This window comes from Ambystoma mexicanum, chromosome 3q, assembly GCF_040938575.1.
Source record: "Ambystoma mexicanum isolate Mex_15411 chromosome 3q, UKY_AmexF1_1, whole genome shotgun sequence".
Classification (NCBI taxonomy): Eukaryota; Metazoa; Chordata; class Amphibia; order Caudata; family Ambystomatidae; genus Ambystoma; species Ambystoma mexicanum.
Window position 1 is genome coordinate 833585130 of NC_090926.1, and position 17748 is coordinate 833602877.

The following is a 17748-nucleotide window of genomic DNA, read 5'->3' on the forward strand; positions in this document are numbered from 1 at the left end:
AGAATATTGGCGTTAGAGAAGATTGTCCTTGCTGCAAACCTAATGCCTCCGGAGAGGATGTCAGAGGTACTTAATAAAATAGAAGTGCCAATACTAACTTCAGTTATACATATCCCTGATAGTCCTTCTGTGCTTACGGATCTGATTGATTTGAACTCGGAGATCATGCAGAGTGGTCAGGAATGTATTGGCGATTCAACTGAAGGAGGAAATGGTACTCACAGCACATTTTTTATGTCCCGAAAAGCTAAAAAATTACATACTAAAGCTTTGAAAAGACAAAAAAATGCAAGCTTCCAAAATCCATTAACGCAAGCAGGGCCCAAGATGAATCATAACAAAGAAAAAAAAAAAAAAACTCTGAGATATTGGAAAAGCAGAATGAAAAAAATCACAAACAGCAAAAAAAGAATAACAAAAGCGTTATTAAGGAGGATAACAACATTGATATAATGCAACTTAACATCGAAAGTCAGACTGTTTTGGGTATAACCGATACCAGGTAAAAAAAACTTGCTTCCTCGAGTATTGAGGAGAGCGCAAAAAAAATACACCAGATGAGATATTAAAATCTAATGTTGCAAACATAAAAGATGATAATGCGTTATTATCACCTATCCTTATACACAGCTACAGCGCTTTTTCGAAAAAATAGACAAAAAAATAATTGACCTAGTCCAAAAACCACAAAATATTGCAGATATCAGTGCTGACTGCTATATTGTGAATGCTGTGCCGGACAGAAATACTCACAATATGATTAGTCAAGCAGCGAATGAAGTTGTAGGCACTCAGGATTCTGACTTTACCAAGTCCCAATCCATGAAGGGAGCCCCAGATATACAGCAAAATTGGCAGTCTACATTACCAACCCCTTCCCTTGACGGAGAGTGTGAGGATAAATGGTCATTTTATAATACCTTGGGGCCCGAAATGAAATTGGTAATGGGATGGACGTTGGATCCAACGAAGGAAGACAAACCCAACTTAAATCGTACATCATTGATGAAAGTTTTCCACCAAATACCTGCATTGCGCAACTTAGTGTCTAACGACACAGACTGGGTTTGTTTACCATATACCTCAAATGGTCATATGTTATGTAAATACCAGAACACTATTATTGCTGCGCTAATATGGAAACATACACAGGATTTCCAATTGCTTGGTTATGAGTTATCACTGTTTAACTCACTGGAAAATGCCACACTGTTTGTTGCATACCAGACATCTGCGTCTCATAACAATGTTTACATTAAAGAACGTGATAACCAATTTGCAACCGTGCATGAAAAAATCAGATTGCAATCTGAATCTGTCGCGCAAATTGCGACAAGCCTGGTACGGCTCGAACCACTGATGAAAACTCTAATAGGCAATATGCCAGTTAAAGATAATCAATAAAATGATGCAGTGGTTATAAATTCTTGGAATTGCTGTGGTTTTAATAATCTTGAGAAATGGTTTCAGAATACACTGGTTGAACAATCACCAGCAATAATCATCTTGCAGGAAACCATGGCAACCCAAGATATTTATCTAGAAGGTTATGTAGCTTTTTGTTCTCATGCGATAAAAGGTACTCAAGACCGTCCTTATGGCGGCCTTGCGATCCTGGTGAGACATTTATATTATTCTAAACTGCTGCAAATCTATTCATCTTCAGATATATTGGAGGTGGAATTGACATCCAAGGCTAGGGTGCTTTCTCAGCTGATTATAGTTGCGCTGTATTGGAACCCAGCGATAATAACCTTAGACTCTATTATCGAAAAAGTAAACTATGTTATTTTACAAGTAGCAACCGACGCTCCAAATGCACAGATCATTATGGGTGGCGATTTTAACTCAAATCTTAACGAAATAATGTTGAAATCAGATATAGCATCCCATCATGAAACATTGGCTCTTGAAAGGGGACAAATATGGAGGACCTTTTTGAGCGACTGGGAATTGAAAGTTGTGCCTTTTGCACAAAAAGAGAACGCATACCCCTGGGCTCGTGGTAGAAAACGCACAACAATAGATTACTAGTAATTTCGAACTCACTGGCTGAATTTGCTACAAATATTATTCAATCGCATTTAAGCGATCATTGCATCTTGGAGTGTCTGTTTAAGTGTAGTCTACCAATGTATGAAGCTAAGCCTGTATTGTCATTGTTGGAGATCGATCGCAAGGCACTTTCCATCAGGTGGAATGCTAGTTTATATAGGCAGCTAAATTATCTGGTTAACAAAGACATGGTAAAAACTAACGTTGAAACGTTGTCCAATTTTGATCTTACCGCATGGGAAAAAATAAATGTTGGAATGATACGTGGCCATCTTGACACCTTGGTGGAGAAATGCTCAACTGCTAAAAAGTTCAATTGCAAGAAGAGTTTTAATACAGAAATTGCATTAAGGAAAAAACAAAAAAATATCGAAATTCGTAAACTGTTGAAATCATCCATCAATATAGGGGGTTATGCAGCCGAGAAAAAAAAAAATTCTTACAATCTATAGAAATGATGTCAAACAGTTGAAGATTGGCTCATTTATCGAAACCAACCAAAAAATGATCCAGAACCTAATTGGTAAAAACTCTAGGGAAATTTGGGCAATATTGAAGGACCTACTATTGAAAGGAAAACCGGATCTTTGCTCTGTAGTAAGCGGAGAAGTATGGTGCAAAATCTATGAATCCAAATATGCTATGCCACAGAAATTCTGTGGGTTAAAAACCCTGAATCTGGCTATAAATCTTCCCTCTATATGTCCTTGGGGATTGAACAGTTGTGGCAAAGGATGCAGGACATTCATATTTCCACCGCACTTGATAGCTATGATCATAATGCTGCATTCCAACACAAGTTACAGGATTAAGATCGATAAGGAAGGCTCGTTAACACCACCCATTTTTACCTATATAGGCGTAAAGCAAGGCTGTAACCTTGCGGCCACATTGTTCAACCTGTATTTATCTGAAATAGCTTCAATTTGGTCAATGTGTAACTATTTTGCGATCAAACTAGGGGATCTTTGCTTGGATTGGCTAGCTTTTGCGGATGATTTGATAATGTTTGATCTTACTCCGTTTGGGCTGCAAAACAAACTTGAACGTCTAGTGGAATTTTGCGAGAATCGCAACCTCCAGCTAAACCCGAATAAATCACATATTTTGGTATTCTCAAATAAATGAAAGATTGTAAGATACCAGTGGAAAATAAAGGGTCTTTTGATTCCACGTGCTCTAGGCATGATTTATTTGGGGTATAATCTGAACAACTCTGATTCAATTGATAAATGGCATAAAGAAATCTCAATTAAAGCGATGCCATTGATAGCACAAATGAAATTAATTTACTCAAAAATGTGTAATTTCTCCATGATTCCATTGATCGATTTTTATAAGCTTAAAGTAGAAGCAATTATCATATATGGCCTAGACTTGTGCTACTTGGAAATTGGTTCTATATTAAACAAAATCCAAGGAAAAATATGGAAGAAAGTTTTACATTTGTCATTACCAAATTCGATTATTATACATGAATTGGGACTGACATCCTTAGCTACCAAACATCTATGGCGCAAGCTTGCGTCTCATGCAAAAATCCTGGACCCTTTGTCAAATTCCCTTTATGAAGATCTTGGTAAAATGCTAAAAAAGGGTAATCCGGCTTCGGTAGCAGACGAAGGGAAAAGGTGTGATGAAAACCTTGAACAATTATTTATGGAAAGAGAAGATCTAATAAAACGTCCTCAGGTTGTAAAGGTAAAACTAATACAATATGATTGGGCATATATATATATGAGGTTCAAATTCAACTTACTTCCAACTTTAGAGCGTATTAAGAAATGGCACAACGGTTCCGATTTAGAAGAGGAAGGATGTAGATTTTGTAGTAATTCTCAAAAAGAAACTTTAAAACATCTTGTCATACATTGCGTCTTCTTTGCAAAAGCACGGCAAACCAACTTGTTGAAATATCAAAATGTAACAACAGCCTACCAAAGTGAAATGTTCTGGATACAATGTATGTATCGAATGTCTATGATCATCGATCTAACACAATTGTTGCATGAAATTGATAAGAATTTAAAGTGTAAAAATTCGGGCATAAATGGAGCAGCGAACGTCCATTGTGATTAGTTAACACGATCTTAGTGAATCCAATGGATGAATGAATGTACCAAAATCATGTTATTTCAATGGAGAAATGATTGAGCCAAACTCAGTATATAGCCCGCAATTGGTGGAGGTGCGATAATGTGATGATGTCTTGTTTATTATTGTATTTAGATTGTAAATATGGTTCTTCCTTTTACTTTAGCAAAACACCACGGTTATGGACTTACTTTTATCCTTGTTCTGATGTTTTAAGGGTAGTATGTTGTTTTTTAAAAAAAACTTTGTAAACTCATGAAATAATAATATTAAGAATTGTTGTAAAGATATTTTATATCGAAAAACAACAAATAAAAAAAATAAATAAAAAAAATAAATAAATGTGGAGCACTATTTGATCCATCCGACCATGCTTAGTAGGGTAGTTGCTTCCCATTTAAAAAGTTAACTGTTGTCAGGATTCAAGGATGACTGATAACTTTGGAAATTCAGAAGGGATGAAACAGAAACCTTAATGGTCGGGGTAGTTTGATAATGATAGTTCTATTTATTTTTACCTCTATTTTATGACTGCAGTGATCCTTGCAAATGAGTATGATTCTACCTTATGGATGTTTTTTTGATGGTTTATTATTTTAATTCGAATGCTTGAGTAACTTTTACTGCAATGTATTAATCTATTTATGTGCAAAATGTGATTGCTTGTATCATCACGACAATGATTTTATGTGTATGTTGTTGTAAAGGTGTGTATGATGGAACATTGTTACTGAATAAACATAATGATCAAAAAATCAGAACCAGTGGAAGGGATTTTACTATGTGAATGGACATAATCGTAAGAACATGCACTATTTGAAAATCCCTTTTATTTTTAGCATCTACCTTACCAAAGGTCTGTTGGAATTACCACAATCAGTATTGCATGGAAATCACACATTCAATAATTTTAAATAATGAGGCACATTCCCAGAATAACTGCATGTGGTAACAGTAACTATCCCAGAGCAGTAATTTTGGAAGAAAAATCCACTAATCATGTATTCAAAGTGCAATTAATCAATTTTGCGTAGAGGTGCAAACATTGTGTTACCTGCCTCTTGAGGTTACCTTTCAGGTAAACGTTGTCATTGCGCTTGTCATAAAACATGGCAATTTGTGACCGTATAGGTCTGTAAGACCGCTGTCCTGGACAGATTAAGTGCTGCTTGCCCCTCACCCTCACCCTTGACACCATTTCAACCCACATACCCACTGCAACCCATGCACTGCCCAAAAGCCTTTGATCCTCCAGCGCCATTTCAGGGAGGAAGGTACATTTACACACTGTGGGTATTAATGCCACTATTATCTTCAGCAATGGATTTACTCTGTCGGTAATTCCACCACCACCCGTGTTGAAGGACCATCGTTTCACCCTGACCATTCAGTTGGGTGCTGGTCCTTTACCGGCCGGGTTAGCCCCACCATGGGTAATAATGCCTCAGTCACTTTACAATACAAAAGCTGGTCATGGAGAAGAGGATTTTAAAGAACAATTCAGAACAGATCTTATTTTAGGTGGTAATGACCTCTGTTTTAAGATGTCCTGTTTTACTGTGATTGTAATTGCATGCGGTGATGCATTTCCCACTGGTGGTAAATAAGGAGAGCCGACTTTAGATTCCTTTTGCTCGTTTTTCTCTCAGCAATTGACGCTATTTTACTTCTGGCTATACGTTGTACTTACCACCAGTGGTAGTATTACTACATTATTATTATTATTATTATTATTATTATTATTATTATTATTATTATTATTAGGGTATTATTGAGTGCAACCCTAGCTCTGGGAAGTAACACAGCACTTTAAAATCCTTGGGGAAGAACATGGCGAGGGAAGCAAAGAAACAGGGGAGGGCGGATAGTTTGGTAGGAAGGAATGTACAAGCAACCATGGGAGGAAACAGTGGGGAGCAGATCATCAAGTAACAGGTAGGGTGGCGAGTGGAGGATGTGTGGCCCTTGGTGAAAGGGAGGAGCAAGTGATTGAAGAGGAGTGTCCTGAGCTCTTTCCTGAACTTTAGAAGCGACGGGGAGTTTGATGTTGAATACAGCCATTTGTGGCATGCGGGCTATACTGTAAAACAATACAGAGTACTTCGCATGATTCAAGTGATGCCACAAAGCCATTATTTTGAAGGTAAAATTAAACTGATTTGTATTCAGGAGAGTGCATGTTAGGCCAACAGACTATGTGCCTCATTACGACCCAGGCGGTAAGTTACCGCCTGGGTCGTACCTTTACCACCATGGCGTAAACTACGTTTACGCCATGGTGGTTGGCGGATTTACCGCCCCATTCCGAGGTTGGCGTGGGCGGTAAGTCCCCAATCCCCATTTACCCTTCCCCATTCCCATTTTTGCCCCATAGGGCATAATGGGAGTGGGGAAGGCGTCAATTACGCCACCGTAAATTACGGTGGCATAATTAACATCAAGGTCCCTTAGCGCCATGGATTTTAACACCTGCTAAAAGCAGGTGTTAAAACCTCCATGGCGCTAAGGGACCTCGGAATCAGGCGGTAAGGGTCGGCGCTGTTTACGCCGCCGTAAACCTCTTACCGCCTGAGTCGTAATGAGGCCCTATATGTGACGTACTTCTGATGTTTGCTATTGTATCTGTGTTAAATGAACTACATTGTTCAAAATTAGTAAACACATTTTGTTTTACAGATTTTCACGATAATTTCTATTGATTATATTTGGACAAATACTGACAGATGTAAAGGTGCTCTGAAACTTGTAGGCCATACTGCTGCATAAGAGTAACTAAATAGAGAGTGCTCACATTGATACCTGTTAGCTTTACTTGTCTGGACAGAAACCTGTCAACCTCCGAGATCTACAGTAAAGCTACCTCCTAGCAGGTACTGCAATGAAAATTATATTAATTGTGTATGTATTTAGTTATTATTGCGAAGTATGAGATAACTGTTCAAATGAGAAGCAATGGTAGGGAATGTGCACATGTGAACAAGGTGAGTGTAAGAGCGCTATGGAACCTTACCTTATGCTAAAGCAGGAGCAGTCAAGCATAGGACAGTTAGCATGTTAGCACATTTCTAAAGAAAAGCAGAAGATTCCGTTTTGCTAGAAAATCATCCACCCAAGACAGCCCTGGTATTAATATAAAATGTATGACCAAAACTAAAGTTGTCTTCACTTCTCCACTCTTCAGTTCAATCGAATTGTATTATAGATTTTTTTCGATGAAGTCCAACAAGGACAATGTAAGCATGCAGGATTGTATATATTAATACAAACGATGCATAAAAATACTTTTCCAAAACTACAGATATTTTGTGTTACAGATTTGAGAGACATGAGTGCTTCTGACACTGTCACAACAAAACCTTTCCTGTACCCCCAGCTGGGCTTACTAATGCTTGGAGCCAATGGAACAACTCCGTAAGTGTTCTGGTCACTTGAAGCTGTGATTAAAATGTAAACTCCCCAACTGCATGTTCTGCGCACTTCCTCGCGCCACCCTCCCCCTATAATCACTGCTCCCACACGCCCTCTGCTCTGCCTGGACTGCCCTGATCACTGCTTGTCCTACTGTCCTGTTTCTGCCGTCTCCTCTCCTACTTAGGTCATCTCTCTTCATTGCTGTTGTTTTTCCTCACTGACTGCCCTGTTTTACTTACATTGGCTGTATTTCTCCTTTATTCTTTCCTCATCTTGGCCTGCTTTTGCTGTTTTTGCTTACACTGCCTGTATTTCTCCTTATGTTCCTCCCTCATCTAGGTCCGCTTTCACCAATTTTTCCTGTGTTGGCCTGTCCTATTCTGTACTACTGTGTGTTCCGTTGCACCCGTGCGACTCAGACCTTAAATGCATGTGGAGGGTGACTGAGAAGAAATGGCGTGCTTCCGGTACATCCTCTGACAAACTGGCCTGCTGCCTGCTCCAAAGGCAATACTGGCTCTCTGTCCACACCAAGAAGAGAGCCCACATCCAAGCCTGCATCTCTGTGGCATCTAACAACTCAGCCAAACTCTTAGAAATCTGCAAGGACCTGGCCAATCCTGCTATAGTCTCAACCTCACCTGTCCACTCCCAGGCCCTCTGCACAGCCTTGGCATCTCATTTCATCACGAAAATTCAGGACATACTCTCTCTCCCTCTATCCCTCCTCCCTCTACTCCCTGCTCTTCCTTTGGCCCTTCTTCAGCCACCTCTCCTTCCTCCTTCTGTGCCTTTCCCCTGTTCTCCCCAGATAAGGTTTCTAGACAGGTCTGATCTATGAAACTCTTGTCAAAACAGGTTCACCCCTGTTCCCCCAAAACCATCAAGGACCACATTGAAACCCTGGCTCCTCCTCTGGATGACTTCTGAAATCATTCCGTTGCCACTGGAATCTTCCCTTCCTCCCTGAAGCACTCCCGGATGTGCCCACTTGTTAAGAAAACCTCTGCCAACCCATCCTGCACAGCTAACCTTGCCCAATCTCCATCACTCCTTTTCTGGGCAAACTGCTTGAAAAGCTGGCCATCTCCCAGCTTAATCTTCACATTCAATCTGTTGGTTGTCTCCATGACCATCTGTCTGGCTTCAGAGCTGCCAGAAGCACAGAAACTGCTCTCCTGAACATCCATGAAGACCTGCTCTCCAACCTCGATTCCAACACCCCCTGTGTCCTCATCTTACTGATCTCTCTTCTGCCTTTGACACGGTCAACCATGCCATCCTGCTCAACCGTATCCGTGATAACCTCGGTATCACCGATCAGGCCCTGGATTGGCTTACTTCTTTCCTCTCCGATTGGCCCTCCCAGGTCCAACTTGGGTCCTTCCTCTCATCTATCTCTATCTCTACCTCTACCTGTGGTGTTCCCCAGGTGTCTAACCTCTCCCCCTGGCTGTTCAACCAATCACTGGCACTTCTTGCCCACCGCATTGCCTCTCTCTGCCCCAACTTTCAGTGCTATGTGGATGACACTCAGCTCATATTCAGGCTCCCTTCCGTCACCTCTTCTCTGTCTCTCATCTCTGACTGTCTACTATCCGGGAGTGGTGTGCCACCAATGATCTCTGCCTTAATGCCAGTAAGAACGAGATTCTCCTCATTGGCACACCTGCTCTCTCCTTTCCTGTCACTCTCTGGCCGGCATCTCTAGGCCCTCTTCCCGCTCCCACCTGTGAGGCTCCATACTCTCCTTCTCTTCTCACATCTCTGACGTCTCTAAGAAATCACACTACGAACTGCACCTCCTCAGAGGTATTCTTCCTTTCCTCTCCGTCCCCCAGAAGCTCACTGTCTCCAGAGCTCTGGTTCTAGGCTGGACTACTGCAACACCCTCTTTCTAAATCTGTCTGCCTCTACTCTCTGCCCTCTGCAACTCATCCAAAACAGGACTGCAAGCCCAGGGATCGTATCTCTCCAGGATTGAATTCTCTGCACTGGTTCCAGTGGCGGCGAGGATTAAGTTCAAAACCTTCTGCTTTGTCCACAAGACCTTCTGGGGCCTGCGGCCTCAATACCTGCAACTCTCTCTTCCTAAATATCTTCCTTCTCGAGCTCTTCGCTCATCCCCCTCCAGGTCAGTCGCTTCTCCAAGCAACAAGTTGGTGGTAGATCTCTTTCTTCGGCTGGGCCTTCTTCTGGAACAGCCTCCCTGCCTCTCTGAACCATCTCCGGTTCCGGAAGCACCTCAAGACCTTCCTCTTAGCTCCTTCTCTCCTCTGCTGATCTCCTGACTGAAACTGAAACTGCACTGTTCACCTGGCTACCCTCTGATCTCAGGCCCAGGTCCTCTTCCCGCCAGTTGCACATCTGCACTCCCTCCCTGGAAACCCTTGCACTCGGGGGACTGTTTCTGTATCCCTACAGCCCCCTACCAGCACTTGACACCTGATGTCTTCACTTACCCTTACACTTGCCACCAGATGGCCGCACTTTTTATTTATTGTTTTTATTTTACTGTTTATCCTATCTACTGCACTTCACCCTCCCTCTTTCCCCCCGCACTTCTCCCCTTCCACCCTCCTCTGCACCTGCGCAATCTCAATGTCGCCTGGCCTAGTAAGATCATTGTCTCTGTCTTCCCTCTGTTCCCCCTCCCTTGCCTCGTCGCGCCTTGAAACAATTGTGTATAGGCACATTATAAATGCCATTTCATATTATTGTATTCTGAAATGCTGAGGTCTTAGGTTATGTTCCATAGGTGCAGCACTGCCTGATCATTTAAACAAAATTGTAATAGATGTTCATACCTAATATTGCCTTCTATTAATCACTAATTGACTATTCTATTCTATCCTCACCTTAAATGGAGGGTATCCGATCTGGAAGCTGTGTCTGGAGCTTCCTTGTGGAAAAGTGTCTGCCTCAAAAATGTTCGGCAATTCAATCTAGATGAAGACAACAGATAACATGGTATCCGTTAGGTCTGAATTCAGGGTATACATCTTGTCTAAAGCACAAACACTAATGCTTTATATAAGTTGTTTAATAAATGGCTTACCCTAATGGGCAAAACCTGCATTCCATATAGTTCTTAGATGTATTCTGGCTTTCCCACCAGATTTTTCAAAAGATTTTTTACACAATCCAGTCATTCATGTGGACCTGTGGATAAAGGCACTCATTTAGTGCTTAATGTGGCTACTGAAATAACACAGTGCGGTATCAAAAAAGTTTAAAAAAACACTTCGGTTTCAACAATCTGATGTGTCTCTCCTGCCCTGTGACACTGGATGCATGCACTTCCTGCTCAAAACAGATTTTGGGCAGTTTCTAAAATGGTCGTTATTTTTTCCAATGACTTTATCACGTAACCCGATAATGCCAAGTTTGTTTATCCATACGGAATGCGGAAAACATCATCACAAGTGTTAGCATACTAGTATTCCAACGTAATGCTGTTTGGCATCATGATGTCAATGTATATTGTTAGATGCATAATGTCTGGAACACCCAGTAGCTAAACTTCAAGATTACATTTTGTCTAAAAATCTAATCCATTATGGAGGATGGATCCTCAGTGGTTATTGTCATATGGTAACATGTACCATTTTAAATGATGAAAAAAACAGGTTTGAAATGTTCCAACCCATGTATTACAGATATCCATATGGAGGCACATCCTATGGGTATCGGACTAGTCTATTGTCATAATAGTTCTCATCATGATGTAAGTCAAACTCTAATTTCAAAAACGAAATGTAATCATAGACGATGAAATCTCAGGTATTAAAAGTATATCCAGATATGGGTATGTGTAATAATAAAGACTTTTTCAGGTAAGATCACCACAGTGTATTCTTCACAGAGAATTTCTTATGTGGTCACACAATTATATTTAGACAACTTCTGCAGATCCCACTTTATGTGGAATGCTAACAGATTTCCACTCGGTGCATACAAGTATCTAGGTTCATTTATTGGACTCAATTTGTGTACCACTAACTTTCGGTTGTATGTAACCACTAATGCATTTCCACTTAGTACATTCAGGTATCCCAAGTATACCTACATGGTTCTATCTGGACATAAGTATATGCCAAAATGTCATGAGACCCGTTGTTTAATGCAATTTAACACATTTCTGACTATCCTCTCACAACAAGCTGTCTCATGATTGCAACTATTATGAAAAAAGTGTTTGTCTAGACTCTCAATCTGGTGTACATTGTGTATCTTAGTTCAATAAGAATTTGTCAAGTTGAGATATCAACACATATCAAGTACAGTTCTGGCTAATTAAAGCATTCTGGTCAGTGGTGCATATCACAGAAAGGCTCCCAAGCAGAAGTCCCAAAATAAGAGGAATTAATATTGTATATTTTCCCTTTGAAAGAGGGAGAGACACACAAGCCTAGGCAGCACCCAACATATAAATTGTGATATGTCTTTTCCCAAAATAAACTCGGTCACTGAAAAACACACGTTTGATGAGAATGAAGTGTAGGGAAGGCATGGTATCACAAGTACGACAATGACACAATGGGTACAATTTGTTAAACCTTTATTGAAATTGTTGGGGCTGGAGGAACTCCTACTTCGCCCTGTAACGAGAAATGTATGCAAAAGGAAAAATCAGTGTTCAAATAAATAACTGTGGTTGAACTAGCTCTCCTCCCTCCGTTAGACCTCATGGAGTAGGGCGGTTCCTGTAGGCAGCTTTCAACACAACAAATAGGTCAAAACGTGGATTGTGGCCCGCCTGGTATTCCACGTCAAAGTCTCTTTTCTTGATTTCAAAATTCAAGTTTTAACCAAAGAGTTCACAAAGGTCCCCCTCTGGCTGGCTTAGGCCTTTCACCATACATCTCACATAGGTCCACCTCTGTCAGGCTCAGACCGCACGCCGGTTCCCCTCTGTCATGCTGAGATCTTTCACAAACAAAATTCACGTGGATCCCCCTCTGTCGGGCTCAGATCTTTCACAACAAAGTTCAACACAAACTTGCAAGGGGGCTCCCTTCCCCAAGCTTATTATACTTCGGGTCTCCCTCAATCAGGCTGGGACCACTTTTGGATGTCAAACGTGTGTGGCTTTCGTTATAGACCACCACAGGACCACTTCGACTCAAAGTTCACAGTTTAACTTTCACTTTCCCCTCCTATGGGAATTAATCTTCTGTATTTAACTTTTGCTGTTCATTCACTTTATCGCTTCAAACAATGTACCTTTCACAGAGACTTTCGAGTAGTCTACTTCCTTTCGTCGGACCACTCTGTTACTTATTATCGCTAAGTTCACAGCTGTCTTTACTTCAAAAGTTCATTTATAGGTCTGCCTTTCCTTGTGTCTCATCCACACACACCAGTCTCTCACGTCGCTTGCCAACTCACTGTTTGTGTGCGTCTTTTGCTTGGTTTTGCGATTTTTAATTCATGAGTCAAGGTTAACACCACAGGCCTGACCTCGCATCCCCAACTCTGCCGTTCACCCGGGAGGGTCGCTGGCATCCTTAAAACACAATGCAGCCTTCACTCGTGGGATTTGGCTTCTCCACGTATCTTTTGCAGCCTGTCGCAGGCATCAAACTCCAATAGGGAAAACTTGGGGTTTTTCGGCCCGCTGCTCTCGTCCCTTGGTCCATCGATCTGCTCCAGCAGGTTTGCCTTCACCCCAGAAGTTCTGCTCATTTTCATGTTCTGCCTTGCTCAGAGTGTTTTTTTTAAGTGTTGCCTTTTATCTGTGTGAGGCCGAGCTAATTGGTATCAGGGGTATACACTTGAAGTCAATTGTCTGACTTCGCCTGACCCGATTAACAGGACGAGTCCAGTACGATGTATCAGAGATAGTCTTGTTACTCTCAGTCAACCTCTTCCTCGGCCCAGTGTTTGTGTAAAAAAGGAGGGGCAGTTAGGACCTCAGCGTATCCTAAAAAATAGGATGGGTAGATGAACATAAAAGGGGGGAATACTGCATCTTACCATCGGCTGCTTCACTCCCACTCCCCAAAAACACCTCACACAGGTGATCCTCCCACACTGGTCCACCCCAACCGTTGGATCCAAAGGTGATGGACAAGCTCTGGCCACCTGAGATAGAGATCCGTGGGGACTAGTGGGTGAGACACACTCTTGCTTCTCACAGAAGCTACCGATATCTTAGGACTAATTAAAGATATAGGTCCTCATGACAACCTTGGCGGAGGACCATGGTGCTATTAGCACCATGGTCCATGCCGCTAAGGTTACGATTCCGCCATGGTGGATGGCGGAATTACCGCCCCATTCCAAGGTGAGTGGGGCGGTAATTCCCCATTCACCATTTGCCCTTCCCCATTCCCATTTTTGCCCCCATAGGACATAATGGGAATGGGGAAGGCGCTAATTACGGCACCGTAAATTACGGTGCCGTAATTAGCTCCAAAGTCCCTTTGCGGGTTGGATTTTTAACGCCTGCTAAAAGCAGGCGTTAAACACCAACCCGCAAAGGGACACTTGTAATCAGGCGTTAAGGGTTAACGGCGCCGACGGTGCCGTTAAACCCTTAACTCCTGAGTTGTAATGAGGGCCATAGATACAAGCATGCCAACAGCAGCCAATCCTGATGGCATGATATTCCAACTAGAGAAACTTATCAGGAGAGAGATATCACTGAAACTACATGCAACCACTCTTGCTCATTATTATCGAGCACAGAGAATCCCAAGGGGTTTGAGAGTGTACTTACGACCAACACTATGCAAAGATAACCCTGAATTTTAAAAAGATGGGGGCACATTCTGAATAAATGCTCATTAGATTGAATTATTAACCATTGAAGAACTCTCAAAATCTGTAACACATCTAGATACTGAGCTTAAGGAATTAATGGAGCAATTAGCAATTAGCAACATTCAAAAGCGGGGAAAATACTTTTTACACTGTTTTCTGTTTGCCGGAAAGTGTCACATGAATGGGTTTGTGCTTCATGAACGTGCTTCAAAAACAGTTTGAAGCTGGTTTTTCAGCTGATCTAGGAAGTTTCAAGCTGAAAATGTACCCGAGCACAACTCCTGGAAGAGAACACATGCTTGGAAGAATATTAGCACAACTGCTATTTAACCTCACAAATTGAATCAGCCATGGCCATTCCGCCACCCCAGAAGCCACCACCACCAACACCACCACCATCTAGGGCCAAGACAACGGAAAAACGCAATGATGCAGAAAAGAGTCAAAAGGACCAGGAAAATGAGGTAGAGGAAATGCCTACCTTCAGCACCCAGAGAGGATCATGGGTGCAGCGGTTCTTTACCACCATTGGGGGTGTACCAAAAGCTAAGGCTACCAGGGTTAAATGCGCTGAGTAGAAAACCTGAGCAGTACTCCTATGGGACCACCTCCATGCGCCCCACACCAAATCCAACCACCAAGATGGAAGGTAGTTGGATATCTTCCTTTACCTCATCTTCCTCAACTAATACTGCCAGCACACAGACTACTCCCGTGGGGCACAAAATCCCAAAAGCTATCTTGCAAGCCATAAAAGAGGCTGTAATCCATATATTTCCAAGACAATAGTACTCTGTATATACTGCAACACACCACTCTGCTGGAGGGAGCACTTTCAAAGTGCTTTTGAGGCTGTAATTAAGGAGCCTGCGGAATACTGTGCCCTTCCTTAGATTTAACGCAAGCCCAAAATCTCCCCACCTTACTTCCTGGCCTCCCCTGCAAAAATAAAAAAAAAATAAAAAATTCAAATAAAAAACACCAAAAAAAAGTTCCTTTAGGAAACACCTTTGACAGTTAAAAAAATAGAATTAAACAAAATAAGCTTATACAATCCATCAAATTTACATTTTTCAGTAAAGTTGTTAGACTCAATACGATTCTCCAACATTGCCGTTAGCATTTTCTACTATGCTTTGGACAATGTTTTACTACAGAAAAAGAAAAAAGCACAGAAACAATTTTCTGTCCCAAATACTTTTCTCTAGCATACAATGAGGACCATAACCCATGGGCCTTCATGACTATCTGAGGTCTCTGCAGTCCCCTCTCCAGGCCATGCATCATTAGAAAAAAACAGATTGCACATGCACACCATTGCACAAGACAGCGCCTCTACCCATTTTACTGTTTTGTTTGTAAAACTCCCTCATTGCCTGCTTTCAAACAATTGTGCAGTGAGAGAAGTGCATGAATGGAAATGGGAGTAGGGATTGCCAAGTGCTGATAGGAGCCCAGAAGGAAATCACCAAGAGATGCCAAGGTGGGAGGCCACTGGCGAACTGCTGGGGCAGAGGAGTCCCACGGGTAGGGTACACAGCCTCCAGGCTGTAGACCCACAAGGGCAGTACTGAAGAAGCGTTGCAGGGGGTGTACTGCTGTCGACTAGATAGAGGGCCTGGAATCTGTGAGGTCCATGAGGGACCAGGCCACCAGTCTCAGTGGCAGTGGTATGAGTTAGCAGAGAAAGAATTAAGTAAAACAGGGAAAGGAAAGCAGAGTTTTTAAAAGTTTCCAAAACTTAAGGAAGTCCAGCTGAAGTATAAGAGGAGCAGGAAGGCTGATCCAAACAGAGGCACCAGCCAAAGAGAGAGACATGTCTCCCACTCTCTGACTCAAAAAGCGTTTGACAAGCAGAGAATGGAGTTACAGAAGTGGAAAGCTCCACCAGGGCAGTATTCAGGGAAACAAATTTGGAGATATTGTAGTCCCAGGCCCCAGAAAGCCTTATCAATGATCCAGAGGATGAATTTCATTTGTTCAGCCACCAGGAGCCAATGTACACATTTTAGTGCTGCAGCGATACGATCCCTGGGCTTGAGGCCAAGGATAAGCCTTGCAGCACTGTTCTTGATTAGCCGATGGGGGTATAGACAACAAAGGGGGAGGTTAAGGAAGAGGCTGTTGCAGTAGTCCAGACTACAGAGGACCAGGGCTCTAGAGACATTGAGCTTCTGGGGGAAGATGAGAAACAGTAGAATGCCTATAAGCAGGTGAAGCTGAAAGCAGGCTTAAAGGAGAGGGAGAACTTAAAGAGGACCCCCAAGGTTTTTGGCATCACAGGATGGTGCGAGCAGAGGATTCAAAGTGGGTGGCCAGGAGGAAGGAGAAAAACAGGCACAAGTGTGACAATAAGAAAGATCTCCGTCTTACTAGCATTGAGAAAGAGATTGTTAGCAGCACACAATGCCTCGAGGACGGTCAAACAATCAGGGTTAAAAAACAAGAAGAAGAAATTAGTTTAGGGAAGTTTAAGGAAAGGTGTGTGTCATTAACATAACACTGGAAATGAGAACAAAACAAAGACGTCAAGTGATCCAGAGGGACAAAATAGATATTGAAGATCCACAATCATAGGACAGAAACCTAGGGTACTGTGCATGTAGACAGTGAGGTGGGGGAGTACAAATTGCCCAATTGCAGCTGGGAAGGGCGGTTAGTGAGGAAAACAGGTCCGCCAGTCCAGTGCCCAGTCCATGATGTTAAAGGTATCATGTAACCGTTTAATGAGGATGCAATGGCTTACCATGTGAAAGGTGTAGGAGACATCAAGGAGCACTATCCTCAATTGTACTACAATCATAAATACCATATACACTTCAATTATATCATTCCATCATATTACAAATACTGTATAGTCCCCCTACAGTACCTATAATTACTATACACATATTACAATAGTGTGTGTGGCCAGTGGCCACAACCACCACAATATAATTAAACCATATAACAGGTGTGTACAATACACCTTCAAATAACAAAACTCACCCAGAACAGCTGCCATCCAAATGGTGTCTGCGGACACCAAAATTGATCATGTACTCCGCGGCACCTGCAAACCCTTTTCACCTAGAAAAATAGCTCCATATCAACTTTATTCCACTACGCCACCATTTCCATGCATTATTTCAGCCACCAAATAACCCCAAATCTGTTTTCTAAACTGTTTGTTCACAGCGTTGTCTGCGGATTACCGTGGTGTCCCCAGACTTGGCGGCACCTGCAGGCCCTTTTTTCACCTATAATAACCGCTCCATATCATCTTTATTCCACTCCTGCACCCTTTCCAGGCCCTCTTTTAGCCACAAAATAATCCTAAATGTGTTTTCCAGACTGAATACAAGAAAGTGTTTCCTTTGAGTGTTTCCTTTGAGCGCCTCCAATGAAATTTGCCTGCAATTAGCAACTGTTACAAGCAGG

At 42.1% G+C, this 17748-nt stretch overlaps 1 protein-coding gene across 2 annotated transcripts in view; it reads left to right on the top strand.

Annotated features, from left to right (window-relative positions):
• TOM1L1 (target of myb1 like 1 membrane trafficking protein) overlaps positions 1 to 17748 on the top strand; it is a 1067055-nt gene that overhangs the window by 831149 nt on the left and 218158 nt on the right. For both annotated transcript variants that reach the window (XM_069654924.1, XM_069654925.1), the window contains one exon: positions 7464 to 7560. In XM_069654924.1, coding sequence (XP_069511025.1) covers positions 7464 to 7560 — 97 coding nt within the window. The remainder of the gene's footprint in view (positions 1 to 7463; positions 7561 to 17748) is intronic.